The sequence below is a fragment of the Cicer arietinum genome, chromosome 7 (genome assembly GCF_000331145.2).
Source record: "Cicer arietinum cultivar CDC Frontier isolate Library 1 chromosome 7, Cicar.CDCFrontier_v2.0, whole genome shotgun sequence".
Classification (NCBI taxonomy): Eukaryota; Viridiplantae; Streptophyta; class Magnoliopsida; order Fabales; family Fabaceae; genus Cicer; species Cicer arietinum.
Window position 1 is genome coordinate 59,258,544 of NC_021166.2, and position 17,287 is coordinate 59,275,830.

At 30.9% G+C, this 17,287-nt stretch overlaps 2 protein-coding genes across 2 annotated transcripts; both read right to left on the reverse strand.

Moving 5' to 3' along the window:
• Positions 1–2,894: 2,894 nt before the first annotated feature.
• Positions 2,895–3,965, reverse strand: LOC101511082 (uncharacterized). The gene has a single exon (XM_004510241.4). It carries the CDS (start codon positions 3,848–3,850, stop codon positions 3,266–3,268), a length of 585 nt encoding a protein of 194 aa, XP_004510298.1. The 5' UTR covers positions 3,851–3,965; the 3' UTR covers positions 2,895–3,265.
• A 3,910-nt stretch (positions 3,966–7,875) lies between these two features.
• On the reverse strand, positions 7,876–14,923 carry LOC101510535 (homeobox-leucine zipper protein ATHB-15-like). Its single transcript, XM_004510239.4, is given in 19 exon segments — positions 7,876–8,098; positions 8,101–8,209; positions 8,503–8,652; positions 9,217–9,322; positions 9,696–10,021; positions 10,113–10,247; positions 10,875–10,955; positions 11,043–11,228; positions 11,724–11,916; positions 11,996–12,102; positions 12,273–12,347; positions 12,426–12,581; positions 12,739–12,822; positions 12,919–13,032; positions 13,116–13,211; positions 13,336–13,426; positions 13,539–13,639; positions 14,059–14,218; positions 14,573–14,923. Coding segments are annotated over 19 exon segments (2,562 nt in total). The 5' UTR covers positions 14,782–14,923; the 3' UTR covers positions 7,876–8,015.
• Positions 14,924–17,287: the final 2,364 nt, after the last annotated feature.

Genomic DNA, 17,287 nt, shown 5'->3' on the forward strand with positions numbered 1-17,287 from the left:
GTAGTGTCTCAACGGTCTGTAGGTTTCAAGCTGGAAGTTGAGAAGATTGGATTGTATGGTAGAGTGTTGTTATTCAAGATTCATACTCAGAATTAGTGGATAAATTTTTCTATGTAAAGAGACTAGATGTAACTGTCATGTTGGTAGTTAACCAATATAATTCCCGGCTTTTTTTTCCTATGCTCTGATACTTTGTTTTGTTGCTGCATATGTTCTGTTATATTTGTTCTAGTATATCGAACCATATTTTTAAAAAGAAGTTTTTAATAAGACAACACACAATTCAACCTCCTTCTTGTATTTTTGCACCTTGATATTCTTGATATTTTTGTTGTTCTTCGCTTATCGTTGATGTTGAGTTTTATGTAGTCTTACTATTGTGTTGTTGTTGTTGTTGTGTTCATTATTACAACAACCTTGATAACATGAGAGATGTTATTGAGTAACTTTTTTAAGTTATTAATGTATCAAACCTGAATGGACATGTATTCAGTATTTTCTCCATAACTCTTTCTCTACACCTCCATTTGAAAACTAAATATTCTAAGCGGTGGATTTTTTCGGGTGCGGATCATCTGGATTTTTTGTAAATTTTTTTTATAAATAATAACGATAGATTATTAAAATTAAATTACAAATATATCTTCAAATCTTTATGAGTTTGAGAAATTGACGTCGTCTCTTGCCTCTGATCTTGATTCTCAAACTATCTCAATGTGCTTCTTATATTTTTCGGATTCTTACTATTTTTCTCTTCTACTTAAATAATTTTTCTATGCAGATACAGTAAAAAACGAATGTAAATGGTTCTTCAACACTAATCTTCGTATCTTTACCTCAATGTAAAGAGATTATTCAATTGTTATTAAATTACAACCCATTAATCATATTAGAAATTATGTCATTAAAAATATAAACAAAAACGAGGTATACATTTATTAGAATGTATATTGATAAAATATAACAAAATTAATACAACAAGTTCTATATATAGATAAACTAACTAATCTCGAACAGACAAATTTTAACACCCTACCTAGTTAGCAATTCAATTACTATCTATTAACAAACTTTTACATGTTAATCGTTGATATATGATATAGTGTGATACTATATATTTGTTAATTGTTTTAATTAATTTGTGTATTATTTTAGGAGTGACACGATGTTTAAAAATATAAGAAAATTGATGAATTTTCTAAGAAGAATATTTTCGACAAAAATGAAAATCGTTCAAGTAGATATATTTTATTTGATTGAATTGTGTAAAGTTCTAAAATTTTGGGTGAAAATTGATTGGATTGGAATTTTAACTTTTTCAACTTGTCGATTATGTATGAATTGTGTGAAACTCTAAAAAACGTTATACGATTTTTGTGAATTTCAATTATAATATTTTAGTTAATATTTGTCGCTCCTTAACTCCCCCAATATTTTGTACAATATGTGTCACTGATTCTAAGCTTTCCAATGAATGGTAATTCGCTGAAATCCAATATCATATGATATTTCGTTTAAAATTTTAAAAATTGGCACACAATTGTTGAAAGAATTTGTTTTGCCTTGTTTGTTAATGAGTTGTTTTTGTTTAGGATTTGTTGAGCGAATTTGACTTTCATTGAGCGAGTTTTACTTAACGTGGGACTAAAATTCTAAGTCTTGTTTAACTATTTAGTTTAATTTTATTCACATAAAGTTTAGTACTCATATTAGGAGTCTGGTATCTTTAAAATAACATCATGCGATGAATTCTTGATAATTTTATGTTAACGTAAAGTATATGAGTTGAATAATGGTTTGGTAATCTCTCAATGAAGTGAGACTTTATTATATTTATTGATATAAATATTTAAATAAATATTTAATAGATTATATAAGACAAAGAAATTGTGTATTTTTCGACCTTGTAGATGAGAAGGGTGCGTGGGGTGGGAAAATTTATATTTTAGAGGTTGTCAATGTTTTCAAATTTAGACTCAACACTATGTATACTCATTATAACCATAATCAATTGATTTCATGAATTTCAATTAATTATATCCCCCAATTTAGTCGTGTTTTACTAGCTAATGCTTTAGGTGTTTTCTGGTCTTTTAGGAGTAGTTTTTCTTTTCTCTTATACCTTTTGTTTCCTTTTCATAGAAAAAGTTATGAAAACATCCTAATTATGTCATAGTATAATCAGGGTTGTCAATCAAGTCGTATAATCAGATCATTGATATAAGATCTCCAATCAAGGAGAGTTTCAAATGTTTTTTTAATATCTTATCTTTTGAAAAATTACATTAATTTATTTAATTTTATATATTGAATATTTTAAATATTTTAATTTTCAGATTTGAACATGTCTCAACAAATATCAAGACGACCTTAAATATAACTCATATTATTTTTCTAAATGCATACGGTAATTTTTTTATATATATTTACTATTTATTCTTCTAACTTTACAATTTATGTTAGTTATAATAAGAGGTTTTCTTTGTTTTTCTTTTCATCTTCCAGTTAAGCAGTTGTACTCACAATAATATATCTTTGCTTATATGGATTTAAATAATGTACATTCACAAACAACTAGATTTCTTGGTTTATATGGAGTGTCTGGGCTAGTCGGTTTTTAGTTGATTCTCATTGTCTCTCTAGTATAGTTAGGCTCATGGTGTGCAACTAGGTCGATGGTGTTCCCTTAGGATCTCTCTTGGTATTGGTTATCCCATTATTTTATTTTATTTTAATTTGAAATTGAGTATTCTTTGTAATCTTGTGATTTGTTTATATAATTTGCCATTTAAAAAAAATATTTCTTGCTATACTCAATATGGGAGACAGAAAAAATTGAAATGATAAATATTAGTACGACTGTTAAATTTTATTCCATAACATGATATATATTAGTAAAGTCTACAATACATTTTTCATTATGTTATAAAATAAAATAAAAAAATGTACAGATAAAAAAAAAATAAAAAAAAAAAAAGAACAGCCTTGGTGAAGTAAAAGGGTTAATAATTCCCTAAAAAAACCTAAGCGACCAAGACTTAAAAAGAAAAAAAAAATCTTATAGTAAGATTATAATTAAAACTATATATCTCCAATTCTCTCTATATATAAAAGAAAATTAGGGTCAATAAAAACTTATATATTTAATTTAAAATTTAAATTAAATATATCAACTTTCATTAACTAAATTTTCTTTTATATAAAATCGGATAATATGATGTTATTATGTGAAGATCTTTCTTAAAGATAACCAATTATAGATTAATTAATTGGCTATTTTGATATTGTTGATCTCTCTTGTAAGTGCTGGAATACAACTTGAACTACGAGCAAGCCCTCCTCCTCCTTTTTTGTCCCTTGGACTAATTGACTTAGCCCTAATTCTCCCATCTAGGTTACTCTTTTTCAACATCTCTTTCATAGCTTGAGCTTGATACAAAACAGGAAAAGCCCTTCCATATTTGTTAAACCTAACACATGCACTCATATGACTACTTAAAGCTTCTCCCAATTTTTTCCCACCATTTTTCTCACACTCTTCTTTCACCGCCTCCGCGCACAATCCACACACCCATTTTCCTTCGAATTTTGAGCGAACGCGTTCTATGTACTCCGGTGTGCACTCCTCGGACATGCCACAACACTCACATTTTGCATCTTCGACTTCGGATATCGATGGTAGTTTTAAATTATCGATTGTTTCTTTCGTTAGCTCGAAGGAAATATCGGAGACTGTTCGTTGAAGATGGTGGTCGGATATTGAGACATTTGTTGGTTTATTTGATGTGTTTTTGTTCCTTGTGATTATTGAGCTTGGTAACAAAGATTCTCCATGGGGTGCCATGCTCATGAATAATAAGAAAGAATATTGAAACTTGATTGTAGCAAAATGGGGTTAATGAGAAAAAAAATTATTGTGTTGGGTTAAATAGTGTAATGCTATTTTCAAAGAGAGCTATATCTTGTAAAGCATTATAGTGGTTGAAGAAGAAAATGATAACCCTATTTATAATACTTTTGCATACAACATTGGAAGCAAGTGCATGGTTCTTAGAAACTCAAGTGTCATCTTCCAATTACGTGACCTAGCTAGATTTTTCGAGAAATATTTAATGAGAAAGCAATGACTAGTGCAACTTTAAAAAATTTGAAATAAATAATATAACCTGAAAAATTGTGTTCGTGTTTTTTTTGGTTATATTTTGTTTTACTTCTAAAGTGATGATAAGAAATTAAAGTGAAAAAACCCACGTGATGCCTATATATATATATGGTTCATCGACATGCATGATTTCTTTCCATGGCTGATAATGGTGTGTAACTATAATGCCTTTCTTTTTCCTCCTCTAAATATTTTATTTATTTATTTTTAATTTTTCCCCTTGTTGTAGTATATATTCTAGATAATGTGCATGAATTTTGTCAACAAAAAAAGTGATAATTAATGTACATGAAAGAAAAATAACACACACATATATAAGTGTTTATATAGACCAACAAACTTAAATTATTGAAGTATTAGATAAGTATGGTTTTAACACAATATGAAAAATCTAGCTAATAATAAAAGGAATGAAAAATTAATTATTTGTATTTTCTTAAATAGGTGAAATCTATTAATAAAATGTTTTTGGATGGCCTAAAATTTATCTTCAGTAAAACATGCTTTTTATAAAATCTTGTACTGATGCCTAAAAAATATTGTTCTGATTAAATTTAATCAATTACTGTTGATTTGTTTGGGTCTAACATAGATTAGACTGTATTATGTCGGCCCAACTTTTTCTACCCTATATAGTATTTCAGTTGTCTTTTATATATGGTTTGTAAAACAAAATTAATTGTAAAGCATAACAAAGAATAATCCAAGGACAAAGCTAGTAAAACAAGAGATTTAGATCTTAGAAAATAATAATTTTTTTATGTGCATATTTTAGCCTAAAAAAATTAAGCATAACAAGTTATAAAATGCCTCATAAATATAAAATATACAAGTATTGACATATTAAATTAAAATACTTTACATCTCAAAAAACAAAAATTTAAATAAAATTATTGTAAAATATCATTATAAATATTAAAAGACCTATATTTTAATAAGCCCTAAAATATTATTATAAGTATTAAAATAACTCTATTTATTTTTATTTTTTTATCAAAGTTTTATTTTAAAATTTGCTTTAGATTTCAATAACTCTTAGACTGATCTTGAGCATAACATTGTTTTAAGCCATTATATATTCTTAAAGTCGAACAATTGCTTGACACAATTGATCTTGTGAGTTAATTTACACAATCATAACCAAATTGTAATTTTAATGTATTTTTATTACATATGAATATTACAAATTAAATTAAATTTATTTTGAAAAACTTCCCTTTTATGATATTTAATAAAAGAAAAAGGTTTATTTTTTGTCTACTAAAAAGTTTCTTGCTTTTAGCAATCTATGTGGTCCATATATAGCAACCAACTAAGCACAACAACGTATAGAGGTACTCACATGCTAGCTAGCATTGCTTGGTTGCCTCGTCTTTCTTCTTTTGTGGTAAAGTTATTTATTTACATAAAAGGATATGAAATTGCTACGTAGACGAGCTTTTTCTGCCACATACGTGAAGGTTCAGTTCACGAGGAGCTCAATGAATCATGAAAGGAGGAACAAAAGTCGTTGAAGTTCGTTGCATTGAAGATCATTCGTTAGATAAAGTTTAAGTCTCTTTCGGATGGGTCACTTACCAAAAGATACTCTAAATTGGAGAATGAACTTGAAACTAGAGTAAATGAAGTGATAAGGTGATTTTGCCAAAAGATACTTTAATATAAGTTTTTTAATATAAGTTGCATATGACAATTGTTAAAGTTCAAGTATAAGTCGATAAATCTCATATCGATTAAGAATGAAAAAAATATTGGATACATAAAATATTTGACTTATATACTTAATTTTTTAAGATATCGAGTTGAGATATGGTGTCATTAAAATATTTAATCTATTGTCCCAAACTCTCCAACAATCGAGAGTGTATTTTGGCCTTGGATCTAGATCCTGAAACATTTGACCCTTCCGGACTCCGCAACAACCATCCAACGGTGTTCAAACATTGTAAAAGAAACAATCATCTTAACTATACCATTAAGTATGTATATTTCGATTGAAGTCTTGTAAAATTAAACTAGGTGGTAAAGTCCATCAAGTGTTAATTCCTATAAATACCAAAGGATGTTAACAATCAAACTTATTTAGTCTTTAAAAATACTGCTACAAAAAGACAGATTAAAAGTGCTTTGATATGTTTCCTTCGTATTATATTTGAACGAACAACTAAAAGTTATCTTTCTAAGTGTTTTCTTTTACCTTGTGCCTTAGACCCAATTGATGACCTTGACTTATATAATAAAAAAAAAACGCTAAAATGCATCTAACATAGCTATTTAACCAATAAATGTATGTGATATTAAGCCTGTATCTATTTGTACATATGTGACTAAGAGAGTAATCCATCCACACATTATTATTTAGATAAGCTTAACAAACTAATGATATTGTGCTTTAATCACAAGCTAGATGTCCTAAAGATTACAAAGGAAACAAACAATAGAAGCCATACACAATGAGTCAAGGATATGTTCTCACATCGTGACTCAAACTCACAAATTTGTTCATTGGACGAGTTCTTCTAAGTAATAACTCATTATTTAAATTGTATCAATATCCAATATGTAAATGAAATTTCAGCCTATGTTAACAGATTTAAATCATTTGCAGCATACTACAACCATTGGATCAATGGTTGAGATCGGATTCGACCAAGCTGCAAAGAATATAGTTCGAGTAATCGGTGTAGTTTGATTGCCTCATATATTGTATAAAAAAAATGTAACAGATTTCTCTATTTACACTAATACTTTGGTTCAAGTGCTGCTGAGATTATCGCCGTTGAGCAATGAAGCATCACATCATCAATGATAATAGGATCCTTGCAGAAGTTGTGTATATTGAGAATAATCGAAGTTGAGTTTACTCATGTTGTAAGTGGTAAACGAGTCACGCTACAGTATTTTACTCTGAAAACAAAATGTAGGAGACCTTATTTAAAAGATCTTCACTCAAATCACAATCATGATTTCAATGTTCAGCTTAATATGCATGTAAGTTTTGAAGCTGTACATGAAAGTTTTGATTTCATTGAATGAACTCAAAATGATCCCTTAAATTGCAAGTTGCTGTCAATTTAGTTGCTGAGATACGAGATTTTCAAACAAAAAGTTCATATGGAACTATATATATTAGCATTTTAGTTCAGACATTATCTTATGTACAACATTTCAAATTGGTTCGCTCTGTTAAATACTTAAATCAAATTGATCTCTTAAACAGTAATTATTGTGTTGGTGAAAACTCAATGATACTAAAAAAGTAACATTTGAACTAAAATAATCTCCTATTTCAGGTTTCGAAAAGACATTTTGAATTTCTCTTATTTAGAGACCAATCTAACCCACCCCACGATTTGAAACACTAAAATGGAAACTCTATCGTTGTTAGTGATGCACCTGGGTATCCTAATCAACCAGTCTTCGTTCAAGCAAACAGCAATAAGTTCATAGAGAAAAGTAAAAAAATAAAAAAATTCTAGACTTACTTAAACTTCCCAACCAACAAGCCAAGTATTTACCATCTCTAAGTCTACTTTTTCTGTAATTCAACCTGTGCATTAAAGTTGAATTCTTATGATGTGATAAAAAAAACAGACAAGCCGTCCCAAATTCAAGGCATCAATAAAAATTTATCCTACACCTCAATGTGCCAATTATTTCTAAGAGCAAAACATTAGCTGGAGATTAAAGAACGAAACAAGAAACAAGTAACGTATGCCAACACATAAATAGTCATATCATATTCAAATCCAATTTTTCAGAGCAAATCCAGTATCAATCACAAAAATACAAAACACAATGCATAAATGTCTTGGAGTATGTGTTGTAAAAAAAAATGTCTTGGAGTATGTCTTCATCTGAAGTTCTTAACACACTGATACCTATACTCCGAACATAATGTCAAACAAAAGACCAGTTCATAAACATAAAGCAAATACAATGAGCATTCTCTTCATCATTCAGCACCTTCCAAGCAACAACTCTCTCATATGAGACAGGTCGCCCCATGCTTGAGAGACAAATACCACCTTGGAGACATGCAAAACCCTATCATAAGAAAATGAGAAGAAATTAACATACATCATTATAAAGCTTGAAAATATTACCAGTTCTGTTGACAGCATATTAGCATACGAAAATTAGAAAATATAAGGAACTAGTTCGGCGAGTACAAAATTAATTCGTCACATGGAGCTCAAGATCAATCTGACACAGCCAGCAAGTAATGTCTATACCATATATGATATATCTAGTTATAAAATAACAAATTAAATACCAATGCTTATGGTAATGGAACAAAACCAATAAGTTCATTTTATTTTAATAAAAAAGTTGTAGACCTGTTGAATAATCTGGGGAAATTCTGAAAAGAGAGTTTTTCGACCATGATCGTCAAATATTTTCTCTAGAGTTATATCTTGTAATGCAACTAGGGTAGTCTCCAGCATGTCGAGCCCTGCCTGATTTGAGAAAGTGAACACTGGCAATGCCTGCATCAACAAAAAGTTCAAAGAATATGCTTTCAAAGAAGGTTGAAGTATTTATAGTGGAAACTGATTTTTAACTTAAACAAAAATAGACAGGTATAAAATAATTAAGAGTATTTTATTGATTTATTAACTCATGAAACTATGCATTGCATTATGGTTTGAACAAGAATAATAAGACTTGCAGCATTGACAGGTAAAGCTCCTTTCAATGTACCAAGTAATTATAGATCTATAATTGAGGCACATTATAATAAAATCTATTTAATTTACTACACATGAAATTCATTTTTATAACATCTTTTGTATATTAAAAAATGTGGGTATCAATGATTTTTCAATTCAATCCAGAGGCAATCCACGCCACCAAATTCTACTTAGGCCAGCAGAATGCAAATCCTTCCCACAAAGTTTATCAATTATCAGGCTATTCAAGCTTTATAGCTCATTTTGACAGCTATTGTTAAATATATTTTTGCATTAGAGAAATTGAATTGCACTACAGACAGAGAAGATGCATGAAATAAAATACATGTCCTATGAAATAGAAATCAATTTCAAGCATACCTTTAGAGTGCAGCATAATACAGCATCTGAGTGATGCCACAAGGACTTGAGTATAGATTCTTTTCCTTCGTTATTAGATTTAAGCAGCTCCACACCCAAGTAGCACCTACAAAACTAAAATAGTCAAAAACATTGCTTTGATCAAAATACCAGTTTCTGCTACTAAAAGAGGAGGCACTTGAGCAATAAATCTAACCATGTGATGTATTTAATAAAGAGGTGATAAATAACAATCACACTGCTTACTTAGAGTTGCTCTGTACTAAAACTTACAAGTCAGAAGGAACAAGTACATGCAAACCTATCATTGACTAGAGATGCAATCTCTTCATGGAATGAGATAGTATATTAAGTTTAGTTCTCATCCTTACAAAAATCTTGAAAAATAAGGGTATCAGTATATAATAAGAACATTATGCAGGATAAGCCCACCTGTATCACATCAAAACATATTTCAACAACCTCGGCATGATACATACCTATAACTGTTGCAGATCCAATGAGCCAGGGTTTGTGCTTCAGGAGTACCTAATGGTGATCTCAGCCCACCATGTGGACTGAGATGAGAAGGAGAAAGTGCTAATGCTACCCTTTGGACTGATGATATAATACTGCGAACATATTGACGTGCCATGCATGCTACATTCTCTTGCATATGACTTTCAAATGCAAATTCAAATGCTATTGTCATCACAGATCTCACACAGCCAGAATTTCCAGCATTATCACTTGAAGCTCGGTTTCCAGTCGGGCCAATGTCAAGGGCAGATGCAAGGTCAAGAGTGCGATTAGGGCTGGAAGCCTCCTACAAAATATTGTATTGCAATAAATAAAAATATTCTGGTGGAAAGGTGAATACAAACAAATGAATTGGTTTGGCAGTATATGAAGCTAACTTTTCCAGATTCAAGAGGAATGATGCGAAATCCAGAAGGTAGAAGTGGGGCATCATCAGCAAATGAGGCATCGATTGGAGCAAATATAAGTTCTGCACAGGTGCCAATAGCATTCTCATCCATTCCACTGCAGAGCTACCAAAACAACATGAAATGAATTATAAAAAAATCACAAGGTAATGTGTCCTAGAAACCATCACATTAAAACAGAAGGCTTCCTCATTCTAATAGAAGGAGTTTAAAAGATACTGAGTAAAACTAGCTAACTATCTATTGAAAGAGGTTTTGGGAGAGTTTGCATTTTCCCCTCTTATCATATACTCCCCTGGTCTTAAATATAAGCAAAAAGGTACATGTATTTGCTTATATTTAAGACCAGAGGGAGTATCATAGAAGAAACTGAGCCACATTCATAATTTCAATTAATAAGTTCCTCTATGGACATTGTTGAGGTTTTGATTTCAGACAGGGAAAGCAAATAAATAACATCACATCAACAGGGCCAGGAGAAACAACCTAAATTCTCTTGCGCATTTCCAGTTTCCAAGTATTATAGTAATGTACATTGACTTGTTAAATCCTTAATTAGTTCAAAGCATATACACAGCACAATTACTGGGCCAAGAAATATGAACCGTGAGACCTCTATTAAATGCGATGCAAATAAGTGTTATGAGTAGCCCATCAAAATGACAAGGACGCCAGGTAAACATCTATAAAGGGTTAAGCATAGAGCAAATAATGAAGAAAAAAATAGCTTACTTGCAACAGAAACAATTCTCTGGGCAACATTGCGTCTTCAGGAGAATGTGAAACTCCGTCCAACTTAATGACTTCCAAAAACTAGCATGGTAAAGCTAAAAGTCAGTACATGCAGAATTTTTTTAAATTATTAATAGTTATATTGCATTATTAGCACCAATATATCACCTCCTCATGCTCAATAGTGTGAGCTAGTGGGAGTATAACTTGACCCCCATAGTTTCCGATGCGAGATCCTGTTAAGCTACAAGGGCCAACTTTAATGGCAGCAGCTGTGTAAGCATCCATGTTAGTGTCTGCCCATTCTGATCTATGTTCCCGCAGGAACCTTAAGAGAATGGCTGGAGGCACATTCTGGACAAAAGAAATGGAACATGTCAATATAGAACTCAATATGAATATTGGATATGTGCAACTGAAACAATTTTGTTTAACTTAACAATTTCACTGGCCTGTGCTTTTCATGGGGGAACAGCAGGAGAGACGAAGGACAGAAATAATAACGATATAACAAATAGGCATGTTTACTACTTATTGATTAGAAAAGCTAATGACTGATCAAACAAATCCTTATATGTACCCTCTCTGAACCTTGTTTTTCCTAGGCATTTGAAAGTCTCTGTTAACGATCATTCAAATTATGATTATGTTCCAATAGAACACAAGCTCAACAACTAGTGCAAAGAAAAGGACATACAACAAATGTATGTACTGGTTGTTTACAATATAATAATATGAACCAGTGTAATTATTGTCTAAAAATTGTTTTCGGTAACAGATATAATTGATTGTTCAGAGTTTTATTTTATCGCTATAAGAAAATTCATTGAAATTGTAAAGCATCCTAACCTGTAATAGCATTGATGCCTTGGCACATAACACTGCATTACTGACAGAAGGAAATCCATTGCCAAAGGACAGATTCAGACCCATTAATTTTTCAGGTGATGAATTCACTAGAATAGTAACATCATCAACACCATCATTGCCCATCATTGTCCATCCTTCATCAGTAAACCCATTGAGTGCCTCATTGAAACCCCTGCCACGAAGATGTGAGATTCCAAATTTATTTGCAAAGAATAAGAACCAAAATCATGCCCGTGGTAGAATATACTAACCGGCTCAATCTCTGGCTAAGTGCTCGCAGAGCTGCTGGTCTTCTACCCCACCCAGTGACGTTGGACTGAGAAACTTCATGCGAAATCTGCCTTAGATGACGTAGGGCCTATATGAATAGAGAAAGACTTAATGATGCCATAGCCCTTCCAAACACACCAATCAATATTATTACTACTTTGCAGTCGATTACATCTTTTAGAATCTAGACTTATATAGGAAGAGAAGAAACACATATATGCCAATGTACTGTCAGTAAAAGAAGTACAAATACCATACCGCCATAGTTGTCTTCTGAGCCAGCATTGTTGATGATTCATATAGTGGACGCAGAACTTCTGGCACACTCCATGGCTAACAATAGTCCAAATATGCTTAAGTTAATTTTAAGTTAAAAAATATTATCATTGCAACCAGGTTGAATAACTGTACCTCCAAATCCATATGATCAACAACGTGGATGATGGAACCACCTCCTTCACAAGGTCTTATCAGGTACCCACTAGGCAGCATGTCTGCTCTAACAAAATGCGGCACAGGAGGCATGCTTGGACCATTTTGAGTATTTTTAAGAGACCTCTCACAGATCTAAGACACACATTAATGATGATTTAGACACATATAAGGTGTAGGAGGACTAAAAAATGTCAAAATATAGTTGTAGGACTAGGCCACGGCGGTTAATATTAACTACAATATCTAATCAAATCAAAGTTTTAGGCTGATAAATTTTAGAGATACTTGCCACTAAGCTGCCGTCTTCTACAACAGAAGTGTAGCGTAACAACCAGAAGTCTCGAGCAGGTGCCAATGTGGTTGGTGCATATAGCTGATCGTCAAAGGCAACAACAAATAAGCATAAAGGTGATTGAGTGTAAATCATTAATATATATACAGTCTTCGTGCATTAAAATTTTTAATTTACCTGCATATAAAGCAGCTCAATGGTTCCACCATTTGCAGTGGGCAGCACATTGACAATATCAATAGCTCGGCAATCGCGAAACCACAAAGGACGGTCTTTGAGGATTTCTGCAACCTGGAAAGAGTATGTTTGACCATGTGATTCATAAGCTGGAATAAGATAATCAATACTATAAATAGTAAATCTGGACTACTTACCCTAGTGGGTTCTAGTCCCACTAGACCACAAGCTCTTGCTGCCACACCAGTGCAACCATGAGAAATAGCAACGATTCCAATGGAATCCGGACCAGGCTGTGCACATTAGCAAAATTAATGAAGAAACGTGACTTTAAAATATTTATTGAAGCATTTATGCTAATGAAGATTATCAGAATATTGGATGATAAGTCAACCAATGAAATAGTTCTTGAGATACCTTCATTCCAGGCATTTGGACCCACTCAACAGCAGTTCCAGTAGCCTTTGAAAGAAATTCTGCTAAAGTTTCTTCTGCAATGGACAAAAGCCTGAAAAAGTAAAAAGAAAAAAGAAGCCATGATTCCCTCAGCCATATATGTACAACCAAGTTATCACAAACCAGTGTCAGAAAGGCACAAAGAACCCATCAATCCCACTCACCCTGCAGGACTTGCATCCCTTGGGGGATGTTGACTAGACATGTTGTGCTGACCACTCGTCACAACTGATTCACAGCTCGTGTCTTTGGTTGCCTGCGCAGTCTGAAAAGGTAGTAAGAGTATAAAAACAATTAAGGCCTAATTTAGATAAACAACTAATTAAGCGCTTATAACATAAGCACTTACTATTTAGGTGCTTATACATAAGCTATATACATAACGAAAGATAAAATAAAGTCAAACTATTTCACATAAACAAGTTGTTTTCATAAATTATTCTGAAGAGTTTACGAAAATAAGTTGAAAACAGTTTGTGAACATGTTTAAGTTATTTCCATAAACTCTCTTATACAGCCTCAAAAGTGCGTACTTATGTTAATAGATAAGCTCAATGAGTCAATCCAAAAAGGCCATAGGCACACAAAAAATATTTAAATTTCACAAATACCCCTTAGAATGGTCCTCATTAATTGAAAAAATAAAACACACTAGCAAGAATCTCCAACAAAAAAAAAACATACATTTTGGGTGTTTTGACGAAAATAACCATTCTCGTACACCAGATGAGACACCTGCTTTTGCAACCTATCATTTTCCTCCATCAGCAGCTTGTTCATGGCAGTCAATTTCCTATTCACTCCTTGTAACCTGAAAGATTCTTTTCTCTGCTTCTCTCTACATCTAAAATTACAAAAAAAAAAAAAAAAAAAAAAAAAAACCTCAACATAACGCCAAACAACTTACTCCCTGCAAGATGAAATATAAACACAAATGGTATCTGAAAAGCTGGTATACGTTAACTTTATCATTTTTGTTTATATTTCATTGCAAAATGAGTACTAATTAATAATAAACATAAACATAATTTTAAAAAAATATCACTTGCCAAACAAAGGAATGTAGTTACAACTAACTCAAAAAAACTCACAACACATAACCAAATGAATTAAAATAGCATTAATATTAATCTACCATCATTAAAATTTTCCTAATTCGAAAAAAAAAATCCTAAAAGTTTGTATAAAGAAATGTTACCTTCTATTTTGGAACCAAACTTTGATTTGTCTAGGCTCAATATTGGAGAGAATTGGACACTCGCGTATGAGTTGTTGTCGTCGAATAGAACTTGGTTTAGGGCAGTCATGATAAAGCCTCTCAAGAGCTTCAACCTGCTCAGGTGTATAACGGACATACTTTCCATTATCCATTAAATGCTTATTACCATCCTTGCAGGACATTGCCATACTTTTTTTTAATATCCAATCCAAACACACCACAGACAAACGCGCTTTTTTTCTAATTCAACTTAACTTCCACCACCACCACCAGTACTAAAAAGAAGACTCACTACGCATTTTGCATCTAGAAAAACGTGACTAATAAAAAAAAAGTGAGATCAGAGAAGTAAACTCGAAACCGTTAGATTTAGAATCTGAGAAACGACGCCGTTTAGCCGATCTTCATAAACTGGAAACGGAAATGGAATTCTGGCTGATCTGTTAAGCATCGTTGTCGTGATTTGAAAGAGGATTAACAACAAAAAAGAGATGGAAAGAGTAATTAAGAAAGGTAATTAAATATAGTTAGATAGAATTAAGGAAAGTGATGGAAATAAGAGAATATTCGGGAGGGTGAATTTGCTATGTGATTATTCATGATTCGTTTTGAAAGGAAAGAAGAAAGAAAGAAAGAGGAAACCCTAGGTGAGTTGAAGAAATGGTTTTGAGGTGTTGTGAATTTTGTGTATGAGATTGGTCACTGTATTGTAGTGTATTGATTGGTTTGTTCAGTCTCTGTAGCTGTAGCCAAATCCAAACACAGATATTTTTTTCGTTTTTATGAAATAAAAAAAGAAAAAGAAAAAATGAAAGTGCGGAACACAACAACAACAGAGAATATTGGAAGGACTAAAATAACCTTTACTAGCGGCGCCGTTTCCCACATTTACTATTTAAATTGCCTGTATTATTCTCATCTTTGTCGTCTTGCCTGCGTATTTTAATCACTTTCTTTTCAAATTAAATAAATTCTAATTTTAAATTACGTCAATATAGATTGTGAATTCAAAATTGAATGTGTGTTTTATTTTTTAAAATTAATTTTAATTGAAAGTGTGTAAAATTATTTGTGTTAAAAATATGTTTAAAGATAAAACTTTAAATATAATTTATTATTAAAGTAAAAGTATTTTAAAAATAATAATCTACTTCAAAACAACCAAATGCAGTGAATATGTTTTAAATGAATTGATTTAATTAAAAGTGAATTAATTGTAAAATAATTTTTATTTGAATTTATTCATGTAAAAATGTGTTGAAGAATTAAGATTATATCCTTGACATAGATTCTCTACTATTTAACCCAAATTTTTTCATAAATAGAAAAAATCGACAACAATAAAAAATGTAATAAAATCATTCGATTTTACTTTTCTCTTCTTATTTAAATTTTAATTTAAATATCATAATATTTTCAAATACAACATCTCTTTTACTTTGATGATTACTTTAAATGTAAATTTTATCATAATCAAAATTACTTTGACAAATCTAATATCATTTGTTATTGTCCAATATATCATTTAGTTGAAATTAAAGACTAATCATTTGATATAATATAAAATTCATTTAAAGAATTCACATTTTTAAATATGTATTGTTTCATATACAAACAAGTAAGTATGTGTACGAAATTACTTTATTTATCAATTGTATTACACCATCTTGATAGTCTAAAGTCTTCTACTTTTTAGAAAGTGAATACCAAAAATGCATTGTCCCGTTGAGTTTGGTCTTTTAGTAATTGAAAGTTTTCTCCTCAAAGTTTTCTTTTTTAATAATATTAAAGTTAAACTTTATTAGAGGTAAGATTTATCAAATTAACACATTTTTGAACGAGTATCAATTTTTAGTGCTAAAAGAAATGAGAAGAACGTGTTGTTGGCTGTTCCAATTTTCTAAGTTAAGAGGTGTATTTATAATAAAAAGGAAAATAGTAGCAAAGGGTCCTAATTGCATTTGTTAAGATACTAAAACTGAAAATTTAATATTAAAAAATAATATATTAACTCCTTAAAATTTAAAATTTTGATTTTTTTTTATTTCTTAACAAGTGCATTAATATTAAAAAAAATTGTGAATTATTGTTGTTTTTATGTTATTGATTTGTTATTGAAAAAAAAAATTAGTAATTTTAAATATGATCCTGTTCTGTAAAAATTAAGCTTAATAGAAAAGTTTTTGTTTGAATAATGTAAGTAGAAAACTTAAGCATGATCCTAAGCACTACTAGTAATTAATTATTATGATTTGTTAGACAAGTAGTATTATAAAATATTCGGAGACAAGATTGTGATTTACGTGAAGTGGTAGAGAGGGTTGTATGTGTGAGGAATAGAAGGTAACTAAGGATGGAGGGAAAATAAAGAAAGAGCAAAAATATGGAATAAATGGGAGGGGCGTTGAAGGAAGATAATGCGCGGAACAGAGTCTTAAAATGCACAAAAGGCTTGCGTTTGCGTGCCTCGATCTAGGACACAATCATTATCCTTTTGCATGCGTCTCTCTCTCTCTATTTTTAAACAATTCTTACATCAACTCTTGTCAATAAATACTTGTAAAAGAAGACACTTACTACTATATTTTAAATTGAAATTAATAAAATGATAATATATATATATATATATTAAAGTTTTCATTTTAATTATAATTTTTTTATTTTTATTGATTTATGAAATCAATTTCGTTATTT

What these genes read in the sequence shown, in the direction of transcription:
- LOC101511082 (XM_004510241.4), bottom strand. Translation starts at nt 3,850, where the DNA reads ATGAGCATGGCACCCCATGGAGAATCTTTGTTACCAAGCTCAATAATC.